The 26404-nt window shown below is 43.1% G+C and overlaps 1 protein-coding gene across 1 annotated transcript; it reads right to left on the bottom strand.

The window, feature by feature from the left end:
- Nucleotides 1-3862: 3862 nt before the first annotated feature.
- TOPBP1 (DNA topoisomerase II binding protein 1) lies at nucleotides 3863-25657 on the bottom strand. The gene is made up of 27 exons (XM_054385122.1): nucleotides 25577-25657; nucleotides 24802-24936; nucleotides 24138-24281; nucleotides 23263-23444; nucleotides 22944-23137; nucleotides 21961-22140; nucleotides 20824-20993; nucleotides 20274-20437; nucleotides 19618-19865; nucleotides 18996-19315; nucleotides 18026-18198; nucleotides 16794-17005; nucleotides 15277-15566; nucleotides 14090-14263; nucleotides 13397-13506; nucleotides 12249-12372; nucleotides 11765-11914; nucleotides 11209-11314; nucleotides 10478-10670; nucleotides 9469-9695; nucleotides 8480-8643; nucleotides 7628-7742; nucleotides 7004-7167; nucleotides 5936-6076; nucleotides 4984-5073; nucleotides 4357-4518; nucleotides 3863-4006 (listed from the first exon to the last, which is right to left on the bottom strand). The coding sequence occupies exons 1-27, from the start codon at nucleotides 25655-25657 to the stop codon at nucleotides 3863-3865; spliced, it is 4557 nt and encodes a 1518-aa protein (XP_054241097.1).
- Between the last annotated feature and the right edge of the window lie 747 nt (nucleotides 25658-26404).

Raw genomic sequence — 26404 nt, 5'->3', positions numbered from 1 at the left:
GGTACCTGGGCAATCACCACCATCTCAGGGCTGGCAAACCAAGGAGCTTCCTGCAGTGGGTTTTTCCCCATCTCATCTCCTGAAGTCTTCAGGTCCATGCGTGTAATTGACTCTTAGCAGTGATGAGCAGGCTATGCTCTTGCCTTTACTCAGACCACCTCTGTTCTGTTTCTTGTCTCCTCTCCTGTGTACTGTGTTCCAGCACAGTGACAGTAGTGAGGTCAAGCTGCACCTGCGTTATTTCCTGTCCTTTGCCTACAGCAAACCTTTTGTTAGATCAAATGTTGTAATGAACTCTTTTTAAACCAAATTGCTTATTCTGTGTCTCTTTCAATGTCTGTAAGACCATAACCAAGTGATGGCAACCATAAACCCAGACTGATGGAAGAGAACAGCAGGTACAGCAGATGTGAGTCTGAGCAGCTAAAGCTTAACTGCATAGGTTTCAATGGAGTTATTTCTGTCACTTGATTCAAGGTGTGCTCACCTGGAGTCCAGATACAACAGCCAGTACCAAGCACAGGTAAACAAGTCCTGTTTTAAATTCCTGGCATGGTCTGTTCTCCGTGGCTGACACTGAACAGATGAGTTACTCTGGTCTGCTCAGCAACCAGCTGGGCTCAGCCAGGCTTAGTCTTATGTTCTGTTGTCACAGGTAACTGGACATTGATGACACTGGGGCATAGGCTCAGTCTTTGGGGCTTGTTTCATCTCTTCACCCTCTCATCTTGTACTTGAAAGGCAAGGGTAAGGCTGCAAGTGCTGACTGGCTTTACCAACAGTGCCACGGCTGCAGCCTGCCTGCCACTGCAGAGCTGCATTGTCTGAGTGTCAGAACACTCACAGCACGGGACAGCTGCTGTCTAGTACTGGATGGGGTGATGGTGAGGAGAGGTACCTGAGGCTTTGCACCCAAGCAAAGTATTTTGTGTTCTGTGACAGCAGGTGCTGGTGTCCTTTTAAAACACTTGTGGCTGCTGGTGGTTTGTAAAGTGGCAAACTGGAGCTGGGGTGTTTTGTTGAGTGTTTTTGGGGAGGGGGAATACAAACACACCAAAGTCCCATTTTGCTGCTGTGAATTGATACTCACTAACCACCTCAGATCCTGCAGGACTTGACCGGCTCTGACTGTGCACTGTCTTGACCTGGGAATTGGATAAAAACCACACTGGCTTTGTTAAACTGGCATGACAGACTTCTCTAGCTAACTGTCTCTGTTTTTTCTTGCCCTGCAACTCAAAGCCCAGCAGAACTCTTGCTGTGACTTTTCTTCACCCTGGAGGAGTCACTGTTCATGCCAGGGATTTCTAGTCAGGTGCCTGAATTATTCACCACTTCAGAAAGCATCTCTCTTAAGCAAGAACTCCTGAGTCTTGAGCACAATGTACTTCCATCACAAACACAGCTCCAGCTCTTGCAAAACTTCTTAGCAAGTAAATGTGATTTGCTTGAACTTCGACCCTCAAAGGCTTAACTTCTACAGAATGCAGCAGAATGAAGGCAGGAGCACTGGGCACTGCACAGTCCAGCTGTGAAAAGGAGCAGGGCTATGCAACTGGTGAGATGCTAGCTGGGTAACGGGTTAGCCTGAGGTGGTTTGCATTTGGTTTGTTGTTTTTAATGAGTGGAGAACAGTCAGAGAGCATCTCTGCAAGTGTGTGCTGAGAGCAAAGCCAGTTCCACAGAATGTCTCACCACCAGAGTTCACCTGGCAAAAGTGAAGATAAAGCAATTTGAGTCGTTATTGCAGTGCAGGTGAAAGAGTGATGCTGGCTGGGAGCCCAAAAGCACAGCAAAATTGTACTCTGGTACAGTTGGATCTGAGAATCCCTGTCTGGCCCCCACAGGACCCTAATGGTGCCTGTGTGTTTATGTAATTACATCTTTATGCTCAGAATTTAAGCTCCAGACCTGAACTATATTCTTTGCCAATTTTTTAACCCTGATTTACCTACCATGGCTTCTGCACATGACAACTTCTCCCTGCCCTGTCCCCTGTGACAGTAACAGTATCCAACTCTGTAAAGCACTTTTGTGATGTTTCCTGTGATGAAAGTTGAAGAAAATAAATTTATCTTGACAGCACCAGCTGCATTTATACCCTCAACATTGTCTGGCCTGTGTTGTGTTCTGCCCAGTGCCCCCTTGCTGTCCTTCTGTCCCTGTGTCCCCTGCATTCCACCTGATGCCCATCTGCATGCTGAGCTGAGGGCTGGGGTTCTGTGGGGGTTGGTGTGCCTAGTTTTGGTTGGGGGTGGGTGCTCCCTATCTACCCTGCCCCCAGGCTGCACAGCAGCTGCAGGAACTGGGTGTCTCCAGGACTGCTTTAAAGCTTAGGTAAGTGATTGCATCATGGAGTGGTGTCTTACCTGTGCCATGAGAACAGCACCTGCTTCTGAGGGCTGGGAAGAGAAACAGACAAACTTACAGCACCTTTCTGTCCCACCTACTAAGATCCTCACCTCTTTAAAATGCTGCAGTGCAAAGCAGCATTTTCAAGGTGCAACAGAGAAGTGCCAGTGAAACACAAAGTTCATTCAAAGCCTGACTTGAGGCATCCAGCAGCAGCAGTCTTTTTCTCAGTCTGAGCTCTATGGTATCCACAAACAAAAAGCATCAAGTTGTTAAGATCAAGAAGAGCAAAATGAGTGACGAGACTGTAGTCACTGCAGCTCAACAGGGCAGCCCTGCCACAACCCAAGGACCTGCTGCTTGGGCACAGACTTCACTTTTTCAAAGAATGAAATCCCTCACATTCATTGGCCTCTTCCACTCCCTCCCAGCAGCTCTTTCAAGGCAGTCTAAACTCTCTGACAATACCAAAACCAGGCAGCAGCAGCAGAAGGCAAACTGCCCTCCTGGTCCCTCACCTGGAGACTTCCACAGGTCCTCTCCTTGTCCCTGCCTCAGCAGCAAGAGCAAGTGTCTCCAGCTGCACAGGTCTAACAGGGCAAAGACTTTGTCGAAAGCAGTATTCAGCAGCTGCAAAATAAGAATACAGTCTCTTCCCCTTCAAATTAATAAAGGTAAATTAAACAGACTTCAAATGTCACATCTGTGTCCCCAGACAACTCCACAAATCCTGTGACCTGGACGCTGCTTTTCTGTTCAGACAGGCTGCAGCAGTTCTAGCTGCTTAAATACAACACTTCAGATTTCACAAGCACAAACACTCCTGCCCAGACTAACTGCAACTCACCTAAGGGTCAGTAAATAGAGACCCACACCCCGTAATTAGGAAAAGGTCAAACTATTTGTCAGATACTGTGGGTGTCTGACTAAACATTTCCAGCAGCTAAAAACTAACCATCTTTGTTCCACCTCTGGTTCCTGCCACAGCGTCAACCAGGAAGCGTGGTCAAACTTCACCCTGGTCAGAGTTACGTATTTGCTGAACAGAGCCATCAGCACTCGTAGTGGCAGCACGTCAGCTTTATGGAAATTGCACCCTCCACTAGTACAAAATTGTACAAGCCAGTTCCTTAGTCTGGTTTTCCTTTTTGCCTCTAACAGAAAATACCACACATGTAAACCCATCTGCATTACTGTGTGGGCAAAGCAAAAGGATTTTCATCAGCTGGCATTTTCCCCACAGCTCACTGATTAAAAGGTGTGAACAGCATCCTGCAAACCGTTTCTTCACTGTTCTTGCAGAACAGCATCCTTGCCCAAAGCCATTCACTGTCCTGGCTTCAGGTGTTGCTGGTAACCAAAGCCAGCTTTCCTAGGACTATTACTAGAAAGTTTCTTTAATCTCAGGACAAATTAGAAGTGAAAGTCGAAGCTTTTAATTTTTTGTGGTGAGAATTAAAAAATATAAATAGGAATTAAAAACTGTACAGATCAAAAGCACAGCCTTTGCTCAGCGTATTCTGCATCTCTTGATTCCACTTGTTTCTCCCTGTGCCTTTCTCTTCTGGGATAATCCTGCTGCAAGTTCTGTGTGATGCTGAAGGCAAGAGCCAGCCTCTGGCAAGCGGTAAGACTCCACTGTGGGAGGTGGATCCTTCAACAGAGGGGAAATAAAGTGGTTTAGCTCAGGAAGCTTCTGAGAAACAGCTCAATACTTTGCTAAAGGAACAAGCCAAGGGCTGGACATCTATATCTGGAACACATCCTGCAAGCTCCCTACCCTGCAGCAGACTTCACTGCAGCAGCAGAACAAGCCATGGCAGCTGAGTCAAGGCCATGGGTCACACAGCACAGGCACACATGGCCACAGCTGGCAGAAGGGGCTTCCTAACTGGTAGAGCACCAGTCCCCTTAGGAAACTTGGGGCAGCTGGGGGTGCTGCAGGAGAGATGCCTGCCCCCATCTGGCCATGGGTGGGTGAAGAGCCCCCTGGAACATGCAAACCTGGATGAGGTAGTCAGCGATGTACTCTGGTTTCAGGCAGTTCACTCCCTGGGCTGCTGCCTCTGCCACGTTCACCCTGCCGTCATCTGGCTTCAGCTTGCTGAAGTCAGCAAAGAGATGAGTCGCTTCTTGGAAGAGGGACTCAGAGTGACCAGAAAACACCTGCATACCCAAACACAGCAAAGAGTGGCTTTATTTTCATGTGTTTCATCCCCAAGACAAATGCAGCTCATTAGCTAGAATTTCACTCAGCAAATTAATTAGCAAACCCACAGGAAATAAGATACCCTTCCGAGCTGCGCTCTGTACCATCACATGAAGGGTGACCCTCCTCACTGAGGCAGGGTACAGAAATTACGTCCTCACTTCCCACCAGCACCACTGCCTTGTGTGACCTCAGACAAGCTCTGCTCTGCCTGACCACTTGCAAAATGTCTTCCCACCCTTTATCCTCCCACCCTCTGAGCATGTCTCAGCTATGCTGTACAAGCAATTTTGTTAGTTAAGACCTTTTAGTCACATGGAAGATGCCCAGCACGAAGTGTAGCAGAATTAACACCCCCCCCCAAACATGCATAATTAATTATTAAAAAAATAAACAAAAACCCCCAACAAAACACTGCATACCTTTGCTCCTCCTGACTGAAGAAGGCGCCTAAAGCCTGCTTCCTTGGTCTGATCAACATTCAGGATTACTTTCCAACCACTGAAAGCTCCCTAGATAAAAGATTCCATTTAGTCATAAGTATGTTGGTAACAGAAGAGTACAAAGATTAATGGAGCTAGAATCTGCCCTTTTTGGGAATATCCACCACACAAAATTACTTGATTGTCTTTAAGAACAAATGGCAGAAAAACCACCACAGAACTAGTCGGCCACCACAGCAGTAGGCAGCTTGCCAACAAGCCCTTCCATCTGTGTGGGCAAAGCCATCTCTGCAAAGCACCTTGGCCATGAGCACTGTCTCCAGAGCAACTGGCATTCATGTACAGAAGCACCTCTGAAGACAAACAGCTGCCTGGAGACAACATTTCCCCCAGCCCATGCACTACCTTACCTGCTACAGGAACAGTACCCAAGGCCAACTGACTGCTTCCTACAAGCACTCACCCTGTCTTCCAAGTAGGCAAGGTGTAAACTTGTGCCCTGTTGGAAGCACAACAGCATGCTCCCTGCTAGAGCTCCAAAAATGCCATCCAGACAGCTTTCACCTACCCAGCACAGCTGGGTGTGGCAGCTGTGGTTTCCAGGTAAGGCCAAGTTAGGTCTTCTCCCCAGTGGGAGCTCTGCAGTGTAAATATCACCCTGCTGCCTGAGGGACACAACCATAGCCACATCCCAGCTTTGTGAAGCATGAACCACTGGGTCAGGAGGAGATTAAGACTTTTAATATACCGGCACTAAAGATTTAAAAAACAAACTTACTTAACTAGAGTATATCCAGCTAAGCCACCTTGTTCTTATTAAGACAGACTACCTTGTCCTAAAAGGTGTTTCTTGGTGACAATCCCTGTCCTGTCTACCCATTTTGTACAATGTCTATTGCAGGAGTATCTAAATACTTCAACAATATTGTACCTCAGTAATGCCACTTTCTTGTCTCCCTTTATGAATTCTTTTTCTCCACCTCATGGCTGCAAGTGCTAGTTTTTTCTGGTTGACGTTGATTCCAGGCAGAACATTAAGTATGGAATTACTTCCCCACTCATAATCTTCTTCCTAGAACAACCATAATCTTGAATTACAAAGCAGTCCTGCCAACTTTACCAGCAGGAATAGAAATAAAAATAAAACCAAACCAAACAAAACCCCAAACACACACACAAAAAAACCCCAACCACCAAAAAAAAAAAGGTCCAAATAGCCTCACCCCAAAAACCCCAACCAAACAAAACCCACCCCAGAACAAATGCTAAGTCATTCTGGCTTTGTATGTTGGCTTTGTCTGGGTGAAACAGCTCTGAGGAAGGGCCACATCTCTTACTTCAATTACACATATGTATCCAAATCAACTCATGAACTCATGTTTCCTGTGCCATGAAGTCACAGACACAGCCAGACTCCTCCTGCAGTCATCTACAATGGGATTCAACAAGAGAGCAAAGCAGCTCCATGCCCTGGACACCACTGACTCTACAGTGCTGCAGTGTCTTCCAAAAGCAGGGAAGCTGGTTTGGATACAAACCAGTGTCCAGGCGTTATTTTACAGTTAGCCTGGTTGATGTAAGAACTGCCAGGCCCAAGAGAACTGTAAAGTAAGTGAGAGGGGAGGAGGTGGAAGTAAGAGTGTTCAGAATGTTTATAGGCATGGTCAGAGAGCTGGATTATTTAAAACTGTTTTATGTTCATGTATTGAAAGGATCAAGATTTAATACCTAGCATAAGAAGATGCAAATAAATTCAGTTGGTAAGAGTGAGCTTCAGTTTCCAGAAGCAGCTATAAAAAATACAGGTATTTCATTTGTCCTAACCCAGGAGTTTGGTCCAGGACCAGTTTTCAGAGAAAAACTTGTCAAAAATTTCTCAGCCTTTGTATTCTCTAAAGTTCCCCTGGATAATTGGTTTTGAGAGGTTCAGTCCTTTCCTAGCAGTGCAAAATACATGTGAAAGTGTCCAACATGATAATCCCTTAATAAGGGCACCTGCCTGAACAAAGCAGCCAGCTCCTCTGCATGCCTCCAGGTAGGAGCGATGAAGGACCCACTTCCCGGCTGCCATCGACGCCAGGAACTTTTCATTCCGAAGAGGATGCCCCACAACAATGTGTGTGCAGCTGGGATCAAAGCACTGCTTCTCCAGTACTATTCCACCTTGAATTGAGAAATTAGATTCCAGTTATGTAAGACTCATGCTGCAGTATGTAAGACTCATGCACTCAGATAAAAATACACCACTCCAATTTACACTAAGAGTACTATCATGGAAGTGGCACAGGCAGAGCTGGCAAGGAAGAGGAGAAGCAGCTGGTAAAGAGCGGTGTCTGTAACACAGACTGGAATAAAGGAGAAAGAGGACAGCAGATCCTAGGCACTCCCAGCAGTGAAAGAAAGAGGCTGTTGTAGAGACAGCTAAAAGCGAAGTGCAAGCAGACAAAACCATTGCTGTTTGCTGGCACATAATAAAATCTCTTCCCAGACAGAGAAAGCCATAAATGTGAGCCCTGATCCAAGAGTCACTAACAGCAACCCCTTCTTGTGCCCAAGGAGCCACAGCTAAGCAGACAGACAGATGGACACATACTGTTCTCTGCAGTTCACCAGTATCTCCTACCTAACTCCTCAATCAGATGGCAGTAGTCAAACCTTTCTTGAGGATTAAGAGAAGACAGCTGAAATTTGCGGTGTGTTTCTGGTTCTTCCCCAGGCTGCTCATCCTCTGGAACTGCCTGGAAATACAGCAATAGACTTTGAAAAGAGGAAGATTAGGCTGACTGCTGATGATTCCTCTGCCAAACATGCTGGGTTGTTTTTATAGTAAGTTCTGTTTTAGCCAAGAAATGCAGAACCAAATCTGTCAATCACTTGATGAAGAGTTTGGATCTCACCAAATCAAGGCTAGCTTTCTGCTTCACATCCTCTTGGTGCCCTCCTTCTTCAGGGCACAGCCAAACCAGTCTCATAAATCTATCTCTCATAACCACTGAATGCCAAGGTGAACATGTAAGAAATGCCCATCCTTCTGCATTCAGAATTCCCCTAACTTTGAGGGCCTCTGAACGTCCACCACATCAAGTCTGATCTTGAATGTCTCCAGGGATGAGGCCTCGACCACATCCCTGGCAACCTGTTCCAGTATTTTCCTACCCTCACTGAGAAGAGTTTGCTCCTGATGTCCAACCTAAATGTCTCCTGCTCCAGTTTCAAACCATTGCCCCTCATCCTATCACTACAAGCCCTTCTGAACAGTCCTTCCACAGTCTTCCTTCAGGACCCCATTCAGGTATTGAAAGGCTGCTCTTAGGTCTCCCTGGAGCCTTCTCCTCTCCAGACTGAACAGCCCCAATTCTCTCAGCCTGTCCCCACTGGAGAGGTGCTTGAGCCCTCTGATCACCTTCGTGGCCTCTCCAGCAAGTGCCACTACCTCTCCCAGAACACATTGTAACTATTTCTTCATATGACAAACCTTCTCTTTGGGCTGTGGTGCCACAGGAGGGTTAGCCAGTGGGAAAGCAATACTGGGGGCCTGTGGAGTGGGGATCAAGTGATCTTTAATCGGTGTTTCAGGATCTCTACGTTCAGGAGTCTTCAGACCTTCAATCAAATCTTCATGCCCAGCCTCAGGAACAGCTGTGAAAGCAAAGCATTCTTGCATAATTTGTGCTTGGTTAAATACAGTTATGGATAACGGGGTGGAGGGGGGGAGGGGGTGGGGAGAAGAAAGATAAAAGCACAGCTATCCTGAAAGGACAAAACACAACTGCTGCTACACCATGCACAGCTGCATCTCACCACTGCCTTTCATAAAGCTGCTCTTTTTATACCACAAACCACCATTGCAATACTGCAGACTTTTGTCCCTGGATATCTTGCTTTGAAGAAAACCCCAACCCTCAAATGACCCAATTTCTTTAGCTAAGCTGCACTGATTCAGTGGAACCAAAAATCAAATAGATTCAGCTAATTTTCTTCAACCTCCTCTAGGACAGGGTCATTTTCAGGAAGACTGTTACCACAAAAGATCACTCACAAAAACAGAGAGCCATAGATCTGAGATTCCCAAGGAGGTTATCTTCTTCCTATGTCAACATTCTTCACCTATGAGTATTTCTCCTACAATTCAAAAGCTTTTGCTACTGGTACTCCCATTTGAATTCCACTCTATCTACCTGGAAACCAGCTGTGCTTCAAAAAAAATACTTTGGAAGATTTCCTGAAGCTGATGCAGACTATTTTTAAACAAGCACTGCCTTGGTGTTCAACAGCCAGTGGGTAGGAAAGCTTCTCTAAAACCAGAAACAGGAAAGGTGGCTCAAAGATGTACACTGGATTTTCAGCCCTGAAGAAATGTCAACAATGATCACTCATTTTTGGAGGCAGAATTCAAACACCACTTGTATTTTCCAAGTCCCAAAGAGCAACCAAAGAAGGAGGATGCTGTATGTGTTGTTTTACCCATAGCAGCCATCTCCGCATCAGCTAAAGATCCTCTGAAGGCAGACTCGTCCACATTCTTACTGGCATTACTGTGGCCTTGCTCAGTATACTGCGAAGGGCTGTTGGGCCACTGCAAGTTGCTGACAAGCCTTGCTCTCTCCTCCCTCGCAGTAGGATCATCCCAGATGATCTGCTCACTCTGGGATGGCTCCGTGTTCATATCTGTGAGGGCCTGACGGGATTGCCTGAGGGAAAAAGCAGAGACACCTGAGGTACTCACCTGTGTAACAGGAGGCTACCATCCCAGAAGCCATGTGTGGGTGATCACACCTTGCTACTAGAAAGCACAACTGGGGAAGGGAAAAATCTCAGTATCAGAGCAACTCTGGCAGCCTGGCTTTGTGAGCCAAAGTGTCAGCAAGGCTGAAGAAGGGCAGCCAAAATAGCAGCAGGAAATGTCTCTATTATGTGTCATATTTGTGAATCATTCCAAAAGCAGTGTACTCTACTCCTTCCTGAACCTAGTAATGTGCAAATAAACACCAAGGTAAAGGAGTAATTTTTCCACGGTTTCTGTATTTTCTCACAGAAATGGTGGTAGGTCACCACCATTAGAGTTCAGATCTCATTCTCTGTTCAAACAGAAAAGAGAGGAAACATTCACAGAGGCACTTCACAGGAGTACCTCCTACTTGTATATGGGCTGTGTACTAGAATACTGCAGCACTGCTCTCTTCCAAACCTGTAACACTAACTCAGCTGAAGAGAAAGAGATCAGTTGGCACAATCCAATTCAAACCTCTGAAGCAAGCATACTGTCATGTGACTTTTGTAAAGGCCAACCAGTAAGGATTAAGAAAGCACTCTGACTTTGTCTAGCATGTCCACTTAAAGACTTCCAATTGCAAGAGAAGCACCTAAGCACATCAGTGAAGAAAGAACAGATCTGAAAAGCCTGGAGATCTATTCCCATTTCAGTGAATGTTTCAGTATGCACAGGGAGGACAAAGTGAGATCAGACCAATACCTGAGAGCTTCCAAGACCCTGCTGCGGCCGTTGCGCACAGAGCGCGTGCTATCAGGTGTGCTTGGAGAGCCATCACAGCTGCTCCTGGAAAGGGATCCCCTCTGCCCCTGTGCTTTCACTAGCGATGTGGCAGACATGATCTCCTGCAGCTGCTTCTGGAAGCTCTCCCTCATTTCTAGTGCCTGAGTTAAAACTTAATAGAAAGAACAAAACTTGTAACAAGTGAAAATTGAAATTCCAGTTAGCTTCAACCCCTAGCCCCTTATCAGGACAAAGATAGCACATTAAGGGGAGGAAAAGACTTCTTAGATATGTTTTCCAAGGTAACTATGGTATGGCCCCAATGGCCTATGCCTAGACTCAAGGAGAAATTTACACTTGGCTCATTTCTGAGTTTGCTCATACAATTTAGCCTCTAACCCATTTATTTACATATCAAATAGGTATACTCTAAACCAGGGATTTCTCAAAGACAAACTTTGGTGTTTTAAAACAACAACAAAAAAATGCAGTTTAGTAATTTGCAATGGATGATCACAACTCTCCTGTGGGTTGTCAAAGTCTTTAAACTAGAGAGCAAAACCCCTTCCTCTATCTGGCACCAGGGACAGCTGTACATGACCAGCACACAGAAATGGTACCTACAGCTTCCAGATCCTAACATTCAGCACCTGAATCTGCTATGATACCTCAGCACCATAACTATTTGTAAAACACTGATTCACATTCACCTCCTTTTGATTCTCTTGTTACATGTCCTTCCCCTGGAGTCACCCTTTCCTTTATTTGGTCAGTAGTTACATCACTTTCAGCATCATCTTCATCCACTGGTATAATCTAAAATCAAGGAAGACAAGTAGAATTCTCAAACTCCTCTTTTTTGGCTTTTTACTCATGTTCAGTACCTGTATAAATTCTGACGATTGTTAATCTTGCCTTAGAATAAATCTACCCTTCTGCTACTGCAATGACAGTAAAGAAGTGAACAGCAGCATCAATGACACTTATTCTGCACTCTAAATGTCTACTACGGTAAGCTCACACCTTGGATCTAATTTTCTACTCGAAGGCAAAGACTGGACCTATGTCATTTCAAATCTTGAAAGCACTTTTAATCCTGAAATGCTTGCATTTGCCCCCATCACCCTAGAAGAGGAATATTACAAATGCAGACAATCCTTAAATAACACCTGCAATAGCTACTGTTAATTACCAGCAAAACCTGATTCAGGACACCACAGATTCCAAACAGCCTCAAAGGACATGAATTCATGTCACACATTATACCTCATCTTCCTCTGCTGGTCTTCCAGTTGACGGCAGTTTACTGGAGGAGGAGAGCCTGGCATCTTGCACTGCACTGATGTCCAGGCTCATTTTGGGATTGTACGTGTGAGGAAAGAGAGATTCAGGAAGCCGTTTATATTCCTGGGCGCTCTGGAACAACAGAAAGATGAGAAACTGATTGACACAGAAGAAATTTCACAGCAAAACAAAGCAGAAGTACAATAAAAACACTAGCAAAAGAAGTACTTTACACAAGAGGAGACTGTGGCTCTCTGGGAAACACACAGTAGAAATGCCCAAAGGAAGAGAAGCTTTCTCCTCATGGATAAGAAGGCAAAAGTACATCAATGAAAACTGATCACTCAAATCATCAGTTCCTGTACATGTTCAGTATAAATACAAACAGAAAATCCACTGCCAGGGAACTGCTTTTAAACCTTAATTTCCCTTCCCTTTTAACAGGGGACCAACACGGGCTCCATACCTCTAACAGCCAATGCTCAGAAACAATATGGACTCCCCGCTCTTTAACAGACTTGTACTCCTTATTGTTGTCATTCTGTCCTCCCTTGTAGATGAAGTGTGTTACTGTTTCATCAAAGCACCATCTAGAAAAGAAAACAAAAATACTACTTGAAGATGTAATTCCTATCAATAAGTATCAGAAATTGTCCTAGGCCTTGTTCATGTTGAAGTATTTTTGTCTATTTTGTTATGCCTGAGTAAGCACTGAGCCCACTTTCTTCATCAAAAAGCATTTAGTGTCAGGACAGAACAACTTCTAGGTCTTTTGAAAGTACTCTTGAAGTAAGCACAACTAAATCTGCTAAATGTGGAAAAGGAGGTTTTTTGCTTCTGGTTTGTTTTGTTGTTTGTTTTTCTTTTTTAAGTGGAGTTTTGTATCAGTTTCTGAAAAGAATGTGAGCCAGGATGAGAGAGCTTTAGCTTTTGTTGACATATTGAGCTGCAAGTGAAATACTGGTCCTTGAAGCTCAAAACACAATGCCAGGTTCTAACATTTAAACAGATAAAAATTAGTATTTGCAAATATCTTTATCATTTTTAAGCTAATACCAAATGCAAGGGCAAGTTCTTCATCCACATCATGAATGACAACATTACAGAAGTCACTAACAAAATATGCAAATTAGATTTAGTGGCAGCAGAATTCTACCTTCAGTCACAAGTGTCAGTTTGTGGCTTCTTTTTGATAACCTATTTTTTCTAAGCTTTTCTAAGCACTCTAACTTAGCTGTGCTTACAATCTCTTAAAATAATTACTTTTGAGTCAAGGACAAACACAAATTCAGATCAGAATCAACTTTTAGAGTATAAAGCAAAATTTAAACTACCCAAAAGCTAAACGTATTTTATAGTTTCTTCAAAAAAGAAATTAAAAAAATATTCTGAAATGTGAGCAGACTTCAGAGATTTATCAAGAACATAGAGCCTGTGGCTGTAGTGGGATCAATGGCCTTGCTCTGTATTAGAAGCAGATGGAAATCATTTAAGATGTCACCATCTCATGTTTAGCTGTAGCTAAAGGTCACAGCAAATTAGAATGTGAAGACTTGTATGAATTAGGAGTCACATCAGTGCAGAAGCTTAGAAGCTGTGTGCATCCACTGATACCTGTAGTCTGCCCCAAGAGAAGCTGCTATGGCATTCAGCTCACTTTGCTTCTTGCTCAGTTTTTTACTAACATATATAACAACATCAGCTAGAGGCTTGGGCTCTTCTTCCTGTTCAAGCAGCAGGGATACAAACAGAAAGTCATGTTGGGAAGGTTTCTGTATCAATAACAAAAATCACACAATCACAGAATGTCAGGGGGTGGAAGGGATCTCCAGAGGTCATTGAGTCCAACTCCCCTGCCAGAGCAGGGTCACCTAGGGCAGGCCACACAGGAACACATCCAGGTGGGTCTTGGAAGTCTCCAGAGGAGACTTCACAATCTCTCTGGGCAGCCTGCTCCAGGGTTCTGTCACCCTCACTGAGCATGCAATAAAACATGCAATAACAACAAACCTAGGATAAATACACTTCATCTTTGCTGCTTCCAAACCCAGCACTATTGTCATTCCATGCTCTAAGAACCCAAAATCAGAAGATTCACTCCCAGACAGTCTCTTGGAACACATTCTGCTTCTTCCATCACACACTGAGCACTTCCTCAACATGAAATCAGAGAACCATCAGATCTGCTGCCACAGACGTATTTCACTGCACTGCAACTCACAAACTCATTTGTCACTTAAATCACAAGGGATGTGGCATTTTCTCATCTAAGCCTATGCTCCAGAAATGGAACCCCAAATTTCCTACCGCTTCTGGCTGTGCAGCACTCAGCTGAGGGCTGGCACTAAGAGCTACTGTATGCCTTGTGCTGTTTGCCAGTGCCAGTTTCAAGTTTCTGCAGATGACTTCAGAAAGAGGTGTGCTCAGCTTCCTGGTTTTTTGATCAGGACCTCCTGGAGTTTCCAAAGCTGCCAGAGCATCCTACAGAAAAAGAAATAACTGACTCAGCTTCGTGAATGCGTTACAAAATCCTTACACAAGTGCAAGCTTCAAAAATACAGCCTGGAGTAAGATTTCATGCTGCTAAACCAGGACAGTGTACTACAGTAGCAGCTTTCAATTTAAAACCTTTAAAACCTTTACCTTGCCCTACCACTACCCTCCTCCACCTTTCCTGTAGGCCCCCTTTAAGTACTGGAAGGCTGCTGTAAGGTATCCCCTAAGCAGAATTAACTAAAGAGAACATAGGATTCCTCTGGTTGTGTAATAGGAGTTTTGTTGCATTGTGGGCAGAAGTGTTCAAATAAAAACCACAACAAAACAGCCAATCCACAAACAGCTCCCTGAGAAACCCTAACAACTCTGCAGGAGTTCAGTGCATTCATCTTTCAGTTAAGGCCTTGAAAATGAAAAATCAACATGAAGCCTCCCAAAGCACACTTGAGTCACTCAAGACCTATTCAACACAGACACAGTGTCAGGGGTTTCTTTGTTTTCAGTTTTAAGACTATCAATTTTTCTAGCCTTTTATATCCTTTACAGTGGGAAAGAGGAACCCAAACCTCTAATGCATTTTTCAATTTGTAATTGCTATAAAGGTATTATATTAAAACCTGTCATTAGAGTGGCATTTCATCACAAAACAAGCAAACATTTGTTTACAAATATCTCAAGCAACTTAAGTCTTCTTGGTACGTTTCTCAGTTTTCAGATGTAAAGAACACAGGTTGTGTACTGTGGGAGGTGTAGAATGCACGAGGAAGGGGCCACAAGCACAAGGGACATTACAGCATCTACTAATCAATAAATTTAGTGCACAGGTCGTTAACTAGAAACAGATACAAATGAATGGAGCCCGTGCTACTGGCTTTATTAAAAATGGAAAGCCTGAAAGTTAGCAAGGGGTGAGCACAGTTCCTGTGCTGTGCTTGAGTTTTATGAGTATCTTTAAGCCCACTAGCTCTACAGATTAAAACATTTGCAGAGATTTTCACCTTTACATCAAAAGAAGGCTTGAACAACTTGTCTTTGGAAAGAAATTTTGATGGTGTATCAAGATGTAAAGACGGTTCTTTCTGTGGCAGTCCCCCTTGTGCAAGAGGGGTTGACTTCCCAATATGATGAGAGATTATAGCTTGGAAAGCTTTACTCTGGAACCTGTTGATATCAAGAGGGGTCACAGCTGTTTGTTTTCCAGCTTTGAGGAGATATGTAGGCTGTTCTGAATCAGGAGATTTAACAGTTGCTGGTGTCTTGCTAAGCTGAGTAATGGAAATTTCCTTATCTGTAGAAGAAACAAAGACAACATAAGCAAGCAACATGATTGGTCTTTCAAACACAGATCTCACATATACATTTATTTAAAAAAAAAAAATGTTCATCGGTCCTTTCTTCCCCAAAATAATTCATACCCCCCTTAACAAATGCTAAGTGGCAACTGTATTTTTAAAAGCCAGTACATTAAGTGTCTCTTTCAGCTAGCTACTTAGTTAGAATTGCACTGATACTGAGCTTGACCAAGTGTCTGAAGAGGAGCGAGCAAAGTCTGGTGCACTCACAGTGTTTGCAGTTCCACACGTACCTGTACAGCTCACATGCGCTGCACAACTATCAAATACAAATCCAAGAAAAAGATGTAACAGACAACAAACCCTTCCCTTCCAATATTAAAGGTAACTCCTCCTCCCTGGCTTCTTACCTGCTATTTCTTTCATATTCACAACTGTGAATCATGCCTCTTTAGGTCGCTATGGACACAGCCAGTTCCTTGTGCCTTTGGATTAACAGGCCCAAGATTTGGACAGAAATAAGCCCTTAAAGCTTGTCCATCATAAATACTTCTAGATAAGCATGACTCACCATCCTTATAGCTCACAGAGATCAGTACAAGATTTCCTTTGACATTTTACTGCTTATTTCCCCCACCCCATCACTTTTTTTCCTTAAGAATACAATACACAGACAAGATGTGCCCATGCCAACAACATCACTTTCATCCTCTGACTTAGTGACCTGTGTCTTTAATTCACAAGGGCACTGGTAAAATAGGGCTGCCAGCCTTCAGGATTAAGTTGCAACTTTATATGGAAGAAATCTTGCAAAATTGTAAAGATGTAAAATAACCAGGAAAGTAGAAGCATGGGAAGATGAATCAGGCATGAAGAACTGAACAGAGGGGCATTGTATCATTGCAGACTAACAAGGGTGAAGTTGAAAGCTGGATCTACCAACTCCCATGTAACCTAGAAAGCAGTGTGTGTGTCAAAATCAAACAGAGCTGGGACACAGAGTTTGATTCCCAACTGACTGACAACCACAAGACCCCACTAGCTCCAAGAGACTTTCAACTAACACAGTATCATTTCTATTAAGGACCGGAAAAAATACCAGGAAAAAGATCCTTTATCTGCAATACTTTGCAAGTGTTAGGACAAAACCCAAAGTTGCCTTCTTTGTTGTGAACTAACAGCACAAAGACACAATGATATTCCCTAACTTGCTAATAACCAACCTTCAGCTGCTGCATCTTCAACCAAAAACTTGCTTTCATCTGCTCTTTTTCCAGTTCTTGCAGACTGCAGAAGCCAGGCTGCAGTGATTGCCGGCAGCTTCCACTTCTTGGCAGCTTCGTACTTGGAACCATCTGGACTCCTCACCACGAGATGGGTACTGGCAAACATTCCCTTCTTCGCGTTGGCTTTCCGTACAAAGAACTCTTGGACTCTGAAATTAATAAAATATTCATCTAGTAACAAAGAAAATAAACCTAGGGCACGTTTATGCTATTAAGTGCATTTAAGCAACAGAAACAGAACTGGTAGAATTATCTGAGGCCATTCACTTTGCACTAACCTACGCCCTCAAATAAACAGACAAACAAAAAGTTCAACGATAATGTTCTGCTCCTAGCAGCACTGGAAACATAACATTTCTCTACTCCACAAGTCCTCACATATCCAAGTCATACACTGGGCCTGGGCCTAACATTCTTCTGCAAGATTAATGGGACAGGCTGGAGTCCTTCCTGGAGCCAGCAAGCATCAGTTTCAAACAAACAGTTTTCTTTATAGGACAGCTCCTCTCTTATCATCAAGGACTCAACCTTTCAACAAGACAGCAGGACTGAGGACTCACCAGCAAAGAATCTAGTTCAAACAGACTACAAATCAGATCAAATGACACTCTAAGCTACACAATTTTGCTACTTCCTATGACAGCAACGTTTTGCTATCTTCCTACAACTTCCTGTCTAAATGTTTTCCTTACTGTTATTCAAAGATCCTGATGACCTAGGAGTAAGCAGTTCAGCATCCTAGGTCCTAAGAAATGTGTACTATCAATGGTTATGAGGCTCAACCAGATATCACTGAAGAAGAGGAACAATGGTCCACTCCCAGACAACTGAAGTGCAACTCGAAAGTTAGCATCTGAAAAACTGAGTTTTTTGCTCTGTTTCAAAGCAGAGCAAAATGTTCCTGAGATGGAGTCATTGGGAAATAAGAGACTGAGCATATTCTGGAAGAAATTAGTCTGTGAATACTGATTAAATTTCTGCAAAGGAGAGGAAAGTAAAAGTGCCACAAAAAACCACCTCATTGCTTCAGGACAAGCTTCTGTAAATTAACAGAATCCAAAAGACTTTTAACTTCAATATTTGTTACTCCTGTAAGAAATTAAACAAAAAGCATAAAGGATTTTGCCACACTGGCTAAGGACAAGAAGAAATGCTGAAAGGAAACGTACCTAGCTCCTAGCAGTCCTGCCAGATAAACCAGAGAATCTCTCTCTGCACCAGTGAACAGGCTGAAAGAGAGAACACAACCTTCCAAAGGGGTAACTCCTTCCATTACTGGGACTGGTGTGAAAAGTGGATTGGACTGGGGATCCAAAAGGAGCTGCTGTTCCACACATGTTGCCTAAAAGAAGGTCAAAGAGATAAAAGTGCAAATCAAGCCAAAGAGCAACAAACCCAACAATACCTCAGCAACTGCACAATAGCATTTCTGGACTCAGCAACAAGCAATCCTGCTTCCATCATTCCATTTGAGGCAACCTATTTCCAATAGAATCAAAATTCTTTTCTAGGTTATTTTAATTCTGTCAGACTTGATATACTGAAGCATGATTCACAACGTTTCAGTTACTATTCTTCCAACCCTGGAGGCTCCCTTCAAGGCATGATCTGAAGCCTTGTACAGATTTGCTTCACAGAAAGTTACCTAAGTACTGAAATACAACTAACAGTGCTTAGTCTACATCATGTGCCTGCTCTTGGCAACTAGGGTTAAATGTTCTTGATTTTGAGCTGGAAGTCTGACTTGCTCTTCTGCAACAAGTTAAAAAGCTGTAAAAAGCGTAAAATAAGAAAATGTAAGCACGAAGATACCAAATGAAACCATTATTAGCCAGCTGGCTCCTTCTACAATTCATTATTTAGAGAGAATGCTGTCAGACTCATGTAACAGGTCTTTCAGTCATGACAATGAAGTCCTACTTAACAAGCCTTAACAAGCCTGTAGAAAATGAACTGGAACAGATAAAAAAGACCTTGCAGCTGCAGAGGGTTTAAAGCATGCTTTCATTCAGTACACTTCAAATGAAACAATCTTTCACTGTATTATTTATATTTAAGCTACCACTAACTCCCTGTTCTGACAAGACACAGCTCCAAGACAGAGACCTGCTTACTTGCAGAACTGAAACTGTAACTCACCAGCCACGTATTTGTGACAACATCACCAACAGTTTGCTTCACCTCACACCCCAGTAAAGGTACCACAGCATAGTCTGCAATGGTTCTGCTTTGCAGTGGCAGAACTTTCCCAGCATTCTCCTTTATGGTATCTGCAATGCAGGACTCATCCTCTTCACCAAAACCCAGCAGCAGAAACCTCTTTCTGACAAACAAGCCTCCTTCAGCCAGTGCTGAAGACTCTCCCAAAGAAGCATCAACAATGGAAGATTGATTCTCTCCTTGAACAGTCAAGTGAGTAACATCACTGAAGGTTCTGGACGTTAGTTTATCAACTTCATCTGAAAGGAAACAATAACAAATCAAACAAACAAAAATCACAACCAACCACACTAATGGCTTGACAAGAACATGAAGGACAACTCAAAACACTTTCATGAACAAATAACAGCATTCTGATCTCTGCAAACAGGTTTTAGTTACAAACTGCCCTCTCTAGGCCTGTTAACATTTGGGTTCTAAGACACAATCTCAAGTTAGCATACTAGATGTGGCCATTTTTTTAGTAAGCAAATGCTGCAAAACTCAAACACTAATCATGAACAGTTGAACCTCCCATGGTAACGCTGAGCCTAGAACATACCTAATGTAAAGTCATTGTTTACATATTGAGAGAGGAAGTCATCTTCAGCAGCTTTCTGGTGCTTTGTATTTTCCACAGCTTCTTTCCTCAAGAGACTGTTATTTTTTGGAAGAACTGATTTCATTCCAGGTTGCTCCAAAATGGGATTCTCCAACAGCTGATAGTTTAGAGGGATGAATTGCTCCACTGGATGTAGGTAACCTTTACTAAATGACTGCAGCAACCATTTTGCTGTCACTACATGAGGCCTATTAAAATAGTGTTACAAAAACAAGTTCCATCAGGTTTCAGAACAGAGCCTTCTTTCCCCCTCTACAAATAATAGTCTATAGATATACACCTGAAGTTTCTAACTCAAATACTAAGCAAGCTTTGATCACTTTATCCTCAAGATTTTTTTTAATTCTTTCAGTCTGAGAACAGAGAATTTCATGCTTACTTTCTATCATGGAAATCACATCTGCCACTGCTCTGTTGCCAAACCCTTTCTCTTCAATACATTAACACACATATTTAAACAGACTATCTGTAAGTCTTGTAATTGGAGTCAATAACTAATCTGAATTTTCCAATTATGACACGTTCTCCTGTTTACAAGGTTGTGGGGGAAAAGCAACAAGGAGGAAGTAGACTTTAAGCAATATTGTTCTCATAACCTGTGGGCTGTCTTGTCCAAAAAGTGTTTCAGCTCATCACTATTCTCCCCTAAAATGACATGGGTAACATCTTCATTAAGTTGATTAAATCGAACACCTCCACCACAATTGATAAGCCTTCTCATCTTGTCCAGCTTTCTGCCACTGAAGCCACACAGATAAATCTACAAAGAGAACAGAGCAGCAAAAAATGCTTTGTGAAAAAAAGAAAAAAAAAAAGAAAAAAATTAAAGCAGGCTACTTTGCTATAGATTGTTTTGACTGCTGTAGAACACAGAAACTAGTGCCACAGCTTCTGAAAAGCAATAAAGTTCACCATTTGAAATGGACAATTGAACTTTGCAAACAAATCTGCAGAAACATCAATATTTACTAATTGAAAGAATCCCCAACCAAAGCTATAGCATGTGGCCACAAAACAGATCTTGCATTTGCTACTGACCACAAAAACAACAATTTACTCAAGCAGCAGCTGTTCAGTGCTTCAGCCTAACTGCTTCCACAGAAGGGTTCAGACAGAACATTTCAAAGTATACATTGTTAAACATACTCGACACCCATCTAGCAGATCTTCAGGGGCTTGAAACAAACTTATATCCAAGTTTTCCAGTTCATCAGGAGGAGGATCCAGTCTGCTGCTCATAGCAGAACTACATGCAGTGTCACTAACAACACTGGAACTCATATTGGAAATGTGGCTGACATCCGAAAGGGTATGATCTGTAAATAAAAATAAAAGAGATGCATTAGCTTGGGCTCCTCTCTCTCTGCTGCTTCACTAGTGAAATACAAACCCACCACCTACAATTTTGTTGTGCAAGAAGAAAATGTAAAGTCTGAAGAATAAAAAAATACTAGGTAAGTATAACCACAGTAAAATCAAGGCTTTTAATTACACACAGATCTTACTAGCAAGGGTGCTTATGCATCTTCTGTTTATTTCCAAACGGATGTCTTCTATGAGGAGACAATGAGACCAGTTTGCAAAGCTTTTATTCCAGTTTATTAGAAAACTCTTAAAAATAGGTAAGTCTGTCTTTAGTTAAGAGAAATTAGTATAGAGCTCAGTGATTTAATAGTTCTATGGAACTTCCAGAATACCTAATCTGAATTTCCTGTGTTTCCTTGGTGGTGCTAACCCAGTAAGTGATCCTGTTCAGGCAGTTCTGGTAGTAGTCATCAGCAATGGGTGTTTGGAAAGACATGTTTAAACTGGCTGTGTCTTTCATGCTATATTGTTTGTTTACAAAATGCTTTCACTTTCCCTCTGTTTATAGCGTAGAGTAAAAACAAATACATGAAGAAAAAAAAAAGAGAGAAAAACAAATAATAATTTTTAACCCCCCAGCATTTCTTTTTCCCCTAAGACTGCTGTAAGGTTAAATTCCTAACAGACACTTGGTTTAAACTACAAATGTATCAACAGCCATGCTCTTTTAGGATTCAGAGAGACACACCATTGATTCTTAAGCAGATAATCATATGCATTATTCAGCTTTTGAAGTTATTCACACGCTGAAGCCTACACGTGTTGGAATACTCAATGTGCATGAAGAACAATCTATTGTGCTTTGGGTCAGAGTGCAAACTGAAAAAGCAAGCAGCATTCCACTCATCTGAAAGCTTTCTCTCCTTACTAACAATGTTTCCTATCTTATTTTAACATATCTTAAAAGGTATTACTTACTGTCAAGCTTGCTGGCGTGGTTTGTAGGTGTTGATGTACTGGGCATGTTACTCTGTTTTGTTCCAGCCTCTATTCTATACATTGTCTCATCCTGGCAGTAGCCTTTCTGGATGCTGTCAGAAAACCACTGCACAGACACACAATGCACATTCCATTTTTTGGCACATTCGTACTTCCGGCCTTTCAAATGTAAACAAAATGACAATCACAAGTCACCAAAAAGCCAGTGCTTCAAACAGTGACCACAGAAAGATGGCTGGACATTAAGAACATTTTACAAGTCAAATAACTGGTTTCAATATGCAAGCTGTGTTATCCTGAATTCTTCTGTAAAGATGCTTAATTATTCTTTAAATAAAGTTAGAGCAAAATAACTCATTGATGGCTAGCTTATGGATACAGTATGACAAGGCACTAATCAAAAAAAAAGGCTTTAAAACTTTCAAGAGCCAGGTGGGAAGAGTTTTTATTTAAGAAGTCCCAGATATTTCCCATGAGGAATGGGAAGGAAATTGGAGAAAAGAAGAAAACCCTTCCCATTCTTCTCACAATGCAACTACAATCATTTACATTTTCCTAAGAGGAAAGAGCTTTCATTTTACCTTAGCAGTGAGCTCAGAAGGCACAAAGAATAGATCACTTAAAAAACATTAGTCCACAGTTCAATTTCAATCAGTATATAAATTAAGTCCCTCTCAGCTTTCCCCAAAAGCTTTGTTTTCTGCATTATTCCAGCCCCTCTAGAATTCTCCCTTTCCTTTCCCCTTAAATACCACCTGGGTCTCTGGGTTTTTTTCATTTTTCATGCCTTTAGTGCAGAGTAAAGGGGCCCCCTGTATTACTCTTCCCATCAACAGTGACTCCCTAAGCAGAAACAGCAAGAGCAACACTGAAACAGAGATTGTTCAAACTCTCATGCTTACCCATATTTACACTGCTTCAACTCAAGAAGTGAAAATAGTATTTCATTCTGCAAGTCCTACCTTTTGGCTCCTGGACTATGAGGTGAGTACACTCATTCATCTTGAGCTGCCCTGTGTATTGCCCTCCATGCTCAGCAGTGAGGTGCTGGACTTCTTTCCTGTCTGACGTGCTTAAGCCAGTTACACAAATGGTACAGCCCAGGAACACAGGGCAGGTGTAGTCTTCCATGCTAACCTCAGTGTATCTCAGCATGCTAAAGGAATGAAAGCAAGACAACATGATTTTCCTCCAGGTCAATCAGAAAAAGCAAGCTGTCTGTATTACTGTTAGAATTACCATTTCCCAAAACAAAACCAGTTTGGGTTTGTGTTTTAATACCTTTGCTGAGACTTATCCCACAGCATCTTAACCCAAGAGGGAAGCAAAATAGGTTTTTTCAGAGAAGCAGCTACTAAGTATTTCTTGCTGCCAACTTCTCCAGCTATAAGATGAGTTACTGACACATTGAGGTCTCTGTACACACGTCCACCCATCATCTGCACATAGTTATGAACTTCTTCCTGGGCAGGGTAAAGAATTATGAAAAGCTATCAATAAAAAAGAAATAGCCTACATCACACATTCACCTTAAAAAAATCACGGATTTAACTGTCCACGGTTTCTCCTAAAAACTGTTCAAAAATACAAAATGGGTATAAATTGGCATATATGGAAGCCATAAAACCCATCATATATAATTTCTATTTTATTCACCTTTGTAAGTCAAACATAATACACACCCATAATAACGCAATCATACTGCATAAGTAAAGCTTTCTAGATGGTTGACATTTTAGTTAGTACCAATTAGAAAGAAATATTGAAACAAATACAAAGTAAACTTCTAAGAAAAGCAAAAAAAAGTAAACTATTTAAACCACAATTGACTGGACATTAAATCTCCACTCCATGTAGTTCTGAGTAACCAGCAACAGAACACGTCTGTATCATGATAGCCACAAACTAGCCAGATAAGTGATTTGTCTAATCAGTTAAGAAAAACCCCTAAAACACACATTAACTCCTATGGTAATACAGCTGAAATCTTGTATGATTGTATATCCATGTGCTCATGTAATATATACACGTGCATGCACAGATATACCATCACATACACATGTATATACCACATATAAGACTCCTGCTTTCTCCACACATCTGAAGGAAATTACAGTGACAACCAGCTAAACAAGCCCCTCTGTACACTGCATTACCCTAAGGTCTTTTTCAAGGCTGGTACAGGACACTGTTACATCAGCCATGGTCATGTTGTACACAGGATACTCCGCTCTTGGAACACAGCGCTGGGACTCCATACAGTACAGGACTACCTGGGGTCCAACGATCCTGCAACCAAGCTGCAACAAAATAACAGGGAACAAACCAAAAAGAGCATTGGCAGAAGATACACTAGTACAAGGACAGCTTTCCCAGCCCCAGATTCCTGAGGAACGCAGGGCCCTTGGTCTGTCAGTTTTGGGTTTACTTTCAGATGCAGATTTTCAGGCTCTCTGCCTCACTAAAAGTAGCAGATACTACAGCTAGCAGGCCAGCTGGAATTCTCTATCACATCTCTGTCTGCTGCACAATTCCTTGCAGGGCAAACAAAATCCTGTCACTTAGGAGGTAAAAAAAAGTGTGAGTCAGCCTAGCTACTCCAGCAGAACTAGAACTGTCCCATGTGCTTCAAAATAATCTTTATGTATTGCTAGTCATCTTCTTCCCTGAATACAGGAAAGAGTGAAGTCTTATAGATTTTACTGTGAATACTTCAGACTGCTACATTCACTGCAAAAAAGACTGAGCATAAAGAGTACAGGCATGGGCAGGGATGCTTATAAAAGAATATAGCTAGAAATAAGTTGATGGGTAGCCTACCTTTCTGAGATGACTGAAAACAACACCTCTAAAAGGATCACAAATGTAAAGTGATTTATCATCTTCTTTTATTTTAAGTGCTTCTTCTTCTTCAAGGATCTGGAGGTGTTCTTCTGGTTGAAATTCTTTTATAGACTGCAGAAAAACAACACAAAACAAATTTGTTTAACAAACCACAAATAGGTAATCCTGTGGAAATGACACAAGTACATCAGATAGATCTATCTGTTGTACTTGTGATGCACCTCACAAAGTGAAAGTGTATCAGCAGAAGGGCTAAAATACATCTTGGATGCCACCCTCATTCCCCCAGGTCTTCAAAATACTCAAACATTCAACATGCACACTTTCAGGACCTGATCCTGCCACACAGTGCCTTTGGCTCCCTTCTGCTTAACCTCTCAAGATGAAAAACAACCCACAGTGTCCTTCCTAAGCTTGCTTAGTGCTTAGATGAGTGACCACACCACAGGCCTTACAAGCTACATGTCTCTCACTACAGGTTAAGAGTTGGACTCGATGATCTTAAAGATTCAATGGAAACAATTCTATGACTTTATGTCAACAGGTTTTGAAATGATAATTATTCTTTATTCAAGAAGTAATTTTGTCAACAAAATTGCTCTTGTTCAACAAAGGTTATTAAACACTAAACACCTCTATCATAGAAAGAGCTTTATTTCCGGTTGTATACATACAAGCTACATCAAAGCCAACCACAAAAATCAATTAAATAATTCACAACGCTCAGCGAGATATGATCAAACCTACTTACCTCAAGAGCTTTAAAAAAATACTGCAAGTTCCCAGAAGACTTTACAAATTTCACAAAAAACGGCTCCTTGCTACCTTTCATCCTTTAACTGAGAAGCAAAACCCAGTTAGTGCCCCGACATCTTCGGCGCAGCCCGGAACCACGCAGCGGTGGGCCGCATCGTCCACCTCTAGGAGCTTCGGACCCCCTGCCCCTGTCCCTGTCCCACAGGCCTGTTCCACGCCGCCTCCCGTCGGCGCCCCCTCCCCAGAGTGGTCCCTTCTCTCGCCGGGGGCTCCCGCACACCCACCGGCCCCTGATCGGCAGCGGGCGCCCAGCACTGCCGGTTTACCCACGCACGCGATCACAAGCCCGACCCCTCACCCAGCGCCCGGCGCCTCCACGGCGGGCGGGAAAGCGGCGGCCCTCACATCGCGCATGCGTGGGGAGCCGGCCAGCCGGTGCGGGTGGAGCCTCCGACAGGCGTAGCGGGAAGAGGGCGCTGTGCGCGAGCGGTCGCAGCCTGTCCATTGGAGGTGCCGCCGCGCGGGGCCCGGCGCTCGGGGTTTCGGAGGGCGGGCAGCGCGCGCGGCCGCCTGTCGTGTCAGGAAAGGGCGACCGTGTCCGGCCTGCCGCCTGCTCCCGCTGGGCTGTCCCTGCGGTGTGTCGCACCCAGTCGCTGTCGGTGTTGTCCCCTCAGTTTGTGTCAGTTTTGCGAGCGGGAAGCTGGAGAAGATTCCTCTCCGGCAGTTGTCACAGCCGTAGCGAGTTGTCGCTTCCCTAGTCCCCGCGCCCCCTGCATCTGGCACCTGCTCCCCAAGTCCATCGAGGGGACTCACCTGGCAGGAC

This window comes from Indicator indicator, chromosome 11 (assembly GCF_027791375.1).
Source record: "Indicator indicator isolate 239-I01 chromosome 11, UM_Iind_1.1, whole genome shotgun sequence".
In the NCBI taxonomy this organism is placed as follows: domain Eukaryota; kingdom Metazoa; phylum Chordata; class Aves; order Piciformes; family Indicatoridae; genus Indicator; species Indicator indicator.
The sequence above is the reverse complement of the archived record's forward strand: the minus strand, read 5'-3'. Positions and strand labels throughout refer to the sequence as shown.

Excerpts from the sequence above, each read along its gene's own strand:
- TOPBP1 (XM_054385122.1), bottom strand. The coding sequence starts at position 25,657 with ATGAAAGGTAGCAAGGAGCCGTTTTTTGTGAAATTTGTAAAGTCTTCT. Across the intron at positions 17,006-18,025 it reads GCAGGACTGCTAGGAGCTAG|AGTCCAAGAGTTCTTTGTAC; the intron begins GTACGTTTCCTT and ends TATTAATTTCAG. Across the intron at positions 11,915-12,248 it reads CTGAGCATTGGCTGTTAGAG|AGCGCCCAGGAATATAAACG; the intron begins GTATGGAGCCCG and ends CTGTTGTTCCAG.